Source organism: Chinchilla lanigera, unplaced genomic scaffold (genome assembly GCF_000276665.1).
Source record: "Chinchilla lanigera isolate Chin_1 unplaced genomic scaffold, ChiLan1.0 scaffold00050, whole genome shotgun sequence".
Classification (NCBI taxonomy): domain Eukaryota; kingdom Metazoa; phylum Chordata; class Mammalia; order Rodentia; family Chinchillidae; genus Chinchilla; species Chinchilla lanigera.
This window is the reverse complement of record NW_004955451.1, coordinates 16761312-16765617: the sequence shown is the minus strand read 5'-3', so window position 1 is coordinate 16765617 and position 4306 is coordinate 16761312. Positions and strand designations below refer to the sequence as shown.

Below are 4306 nucleotides of genomic sequence, written 5' to 3'. Positions count from 1 at the left end.
GAGGGCTGGCCCGGGCCCGGAGCAGAGCCTCCCGCCTCGGCCTCTGCCCAAGCAGATGTTCAGTTTGCCGGGGGTCGGGAGGGGACAGTGAGGGCAGGAGAGGGCGCCCTGTCATGCCTCCTGCCGGTGACCGTGCTGTCCCCTCCATTCCAGAACAACCTGAACCTGCTCAGAGACCTGGCTGTGCACGTGGCTCGCAGCCTCAGGGCCAGCCCCGACTGGGGCGGGGTGGTGGCACTGCACAGGTGAGGAGGGCGGACGTTTGGCATGTCTTGGGTGCCGCGGGGGACCCTGAGACCCAAGGGAGCCAGCCGCCCCGGGCTGGGTCGTCCCCTCCTCCCCGAGCCCCGCCGCTGTGCCCGGCTGGCCCTGAGGGCTGCTGCCCCCGGAGTCCTGTTTCGGGCTCGGCAGGCCCGCTTGCGCACGTGGCTGGGGTGGGAATGGGGTGAGGGCGGGGCGCCGTGCAGTACCGCCCCGTCTCCGAGGCGAGACTTCGTGCTGGGTCTCAGGCCCATGTCCTGTCACAGGAAGGACGGCGATTCTGAGTTTATGAACATCATCGCCAATGAGGTTGGGGCCGAGGTAAGAGCTGCCTGGGGCGCGGGCCGGGGGAGCTCTGCGCCTTTGTGGTTCCCTGCGGCGGGGCAGGTGGCCCGGAAGTGCCCAGGCTCAGGTGGGCCCCACGGAGCCGCTCACGGGAGCCGGGCCGGGCAGGGGCCCACGGTGTGGCCGGGAGGCTGAGGCGGTCAGCGCCCTGCCTCCTGCTCCCGTCTAATGCGGCTCTGGGGGCAGCTGGAGAGCTTCGTGTGGCTCCGTCTAAGGAACGCCCCTGTCTCCCCCCAGGACACCCTCCTGTTCCTGACTGTGGGCGACGAGAAGGGGGCCGGGCTCTTCTTACTGGCCGGGCCCCCCGAAGCCGTGGAGACCGTGGGACCCAGGTGAAGCTCGGGGCCTTGCGGGCAGTGGTGGCCCACAGCTGCCACCCAGGCCAGTGTGCGCAGGAGGCTCCGGCAGAGGAGGGGCCTCGTGGCCTTGCCTGAGCGCTCACAGCTGAAGTGCAGAACTGAGACCAGACCCAGGTCCTATGGCTCAGGTCTCCCGTGCTCATGTTTTTTTAAAATTTTTTTATTTTTTTGTTTTTTTTCCGGTACTGGGAATCAAACTCACAACCTTGCGCTTGCCAGGCAGGCGCTGTGGCGCCGAGCTAAATCCCCAGCCCCTCATGGTTTTTTTTAGAAGTTTGGAATCATGGGTGATACCTGAATACAGGGGCCACATTATCAGTAGGCTGTAAAGCAAGATTTTTTGTTTTCTGGTACTGGGGATTGAGTCAGGGCCCTTGCACTGAGCTCTAGCCCTAGCCCAAACCCGCTTATTTTTGGTTGAGACAGAATCTAGCTATGTAGTTCACTGCCCTTGAACTTGTGGCAATCCTCCCGCCTCAGCCTCCTGAGTGCTGGGATTACAGGTATGTGCCACCATGTCCAACTTCCAGCCCCTTTATTATTTTGGGACAGGGTCTTGCTAAGCTGCCCAGGCTGGTCGTGAACTTGCAATCCTCTTGCATCAGCCTCCTGAGTGCTGGATTTATAGATGTGGTCCACAACGTGTGGCGTAAAGCCTTTTCATGTGCACACATTTGTCCACCTGTGTGGGTCACTGTGTGGTAACGCTCATCCGTGTGTACAGTGTGGGCTGAGCAAGCCGGGCCGGGAGCACTTCCCTCCCCGATGCCGTCACCTCCGTGCGCTGGGGACCTCCGCCCTTCCTCCCAGGTGCACAGTGTTTTGAAGCAGGATCTCCAGGAGCCCCAACCTCGGGCTGCCCTAGGATGCTGCGCCAAAGCCCTCTCTGCTCCGCAGGGTAGCCGAGGTCTTGGAAGGCAAAGGAGCGGGAAAGAAAGGCCGCTTCCAGGGCAAGGCCACCAAGATGAGCCGGCGTGCAGAGGTGCTGGCGCTGCTGCAGGACTGCGTGGGCTCTCGGGGCTCGGAGGCCTGAGTGGGGTGCCGGCCCCACCTGGCAGTGCAGCTGGCGCCACAGGCTGTGCTGCCTGAGTCAGCGCTGGCTCCTCCCGCAGGCTCCTGTGCGTCCACAGTCCTCCTCCTTTCTCTGCTCCTGGGGACTGAACTCAGGGCCTCGAGTATACCGGGCCAGTGCTCGACCAATGAGCTCTACCTGCTGCGTCCGTCTCTCTTGTTTTTCAGGACTGGGACTGAACCCAGGGCCTTTGTACTGAGCTATGTGTTCAGCTTATTTATTTTTTTGTTTGAGACAGTATTGCAGATCACTTAGCTGCCCAGCCTAGTCTTAAATTTGTGATACTCCTGCCTCAGCCTCCTGTAATGATGGAGTCACAGGTGTGTGCCACCATGCCAGGCTTCAGGCCTCTCTGATGATGGCACTAATCACATTCATGAGGACTGGCCTTGTGCCATAATCACCTGTTAGAAGCCCCACCTGACAGAGAGTTCACCAGACATGATCAAAATGTGGGGAATGCTGCTGCTGCTGTTGCGTGCTCATGAAGACATCAGTGTCCCCCTCCACCCTACGGAGGTGCACTTCCCCTGCTGGCTCTTCCCAGCTCCAGCACGTTCATGGAAGGGAGCCGTCTGGAATCCACTCAGGACATCGAGGCAGCAGGACACGCGGGAAAGAGGACTCTAGACCTGCTGCAGAAAGTGCAGAGCATGAGTGTTGACGCGGGAGGAGGATTTTGAGGGCATTCATGGTACTGTCTCAGTAAAATTTTTTCACGGTACTTGTGGATCACACAATGAGTCACCGCTTGGCACTGGGGACCCCGGCAGTGGGCCGCAGTCTCCTGCGGGGTGTTACAGTATATGGAGAAAGGAGAGTGCAAGAGATGAAAGAGCGATGCCACGGAGATCTGGGCTGGGCAGCTGGTCATGGAGAAAAACGGCCAGGAGGCAGCCAGAACCGCGGTATGTGTGTGTGTGTGTGTATGTATGTTTTGGTGATACCGGGAGTCTAACTCATGACCTTATGCTTGCAAGGCAAGCGCTGTACCACTGAGCTGTATCCCCAGCCCCTCCTCGGTGTTTACTGACCACGGTCACACTGAGGAAAATCGGTGACGCAGAGGGGGTGGTGCTCTTGTGCTAATGAGGACCTTTACCCTGAAGAGGACGCGTCGACAGATGGCAGGTTAGTAAGAAGTTTGTCCTTTCCCCAAGGTGAACCCTTTTTGTATTACTACCCGGTTCTCGAGGAACCGGGACATCTGCAGCTGATGTAATCTTGCTCTGGGGCCGTCGCAGCCTTAGGGGACCTCGAGGCCTCAACTGCGGGGGCGCGGGGAGTGTCCGCAGACCACAGCTGGCTCACTTGGCAAATATGGGGTCTCGGACAAGCCCTAATCGTAATTATGAAATGATTTTTCCCCCCAGATTACACAGAATGGCCCTCTACAGCTTGGGGTTGGGATTTCAGCACGGGACTCCCTGGGGACGAAAATCCAGGACCCCTGCAGGTGCCGCAACTTGGGGGTGGGCGGGGCCCTTGTCACTCACCACCACCCAAGAGTTGGGGCCCTTCCACCTGGGGCCACCGCCTCCTGCACACAGCTGCGCACGAGAAGGCTGGCTGCAAGGCGGGAGGTGATGCTGGCACTGAAGGGGAAGGGCAGTTAGGAAAAGTCACACAGACTCCAGTGCCCTCCTGAGGATGGAACTTCTGAGCTGGTGGTAACTTTTCTGCCTGTCACCGGGCCCCTCATCCAGTGCCCTGGGAAGACGGACCTAACGGTCTGGGGAAGGGGTCACTTGTCTCTTGTGAGGTTTGCCGGAAAATAAAGCAGAATGAGCCAGCTGTTCCGTGGAGTAAGTCTGCGCAGTTACCTGCAGCACTGCTGTAACAGATGCCCATTGTGATCTCGGGGGCTGGGGAGGCTGAGGCAGGAGGACCTCAAGTTTGAGACCAGCCTGGACAACGTGGCAAATTAGTGAGTCCTTGCCTCAAATAAAAAAAAAAAAAAGGTGTGTTCCAGAGCCTTGTGCCAAAGCGTCCTGGAGCCCTTCCTCACCCTGGAGACAGACATGGACAGAGCAACTGGATCACCAAGATTCGGGTCTTCTCTGAGAACAGAGAAACCCAGGCCCAGCCTGTACTGAAGGGAAAGGCTAATGATAGTAAGAATGTTAGTCAAACACCATGAACGTGAACTATTCAGGGTGCCCTGCTTCCCTGCGCTCCGGCTGCTGGGCTGGGTCCTTCGCTCTCCCCGGCAGCCACGCGGGCTCAGGGTCTCGGCCAAGGCCAAGCGGCCGGGACACGGGGGCGGCGG

At 59.4% G+C, this 4306-nt stretch overlaps 1 protein-coding gene and 1 long non-coding RNA gene across 2 annotated transcripts in view; one reads left to right on the top strand and one right to left on the bottom strand.

Moving 5' to 3' along the window:
• Positions 1 to 2774, top strand: part of LOC102003196 (alanyl-tRNA editing protein Aarsd1-like) — a 6742-nt gene extending 3968 nt beyond the window's left edge. The window contains exons 5-8 of the mRNA XM_013519243.1: positions 101 to 245; positions 528 to 582; positions 844 to 938; positions 1863 to 2774. Coding sequence (XP_013374697.1) covers positions 101 to 245; positions 528 to 582; positions 844 to 938; positions 1863 to 1998 — 431 coding nt within the window. The 3' untranslated portion in view covers positions 1999 to 2774. The remainder of the gene's footprint in view (positions 1 to 100; positions 246 to 527; positions 583 to 843; positions 939 to 1862) is intronic.
• On the bottom strand, positions 2448 to 4300 carry LOC106149660. Its single transcript, XR_001235974.1, has 2 exons — positions 3861 to 4300; positions 2448 to 2672 (listed from the first exon to the last, which is right to left on the bottom strand). It is a non-coding gene; the product is annotated as an uncharacterized LOC106149660 (long non-coding RNA).
• Between the last annotated feature and the right edge of the window lie 6 nt (positions 4301 to 4306).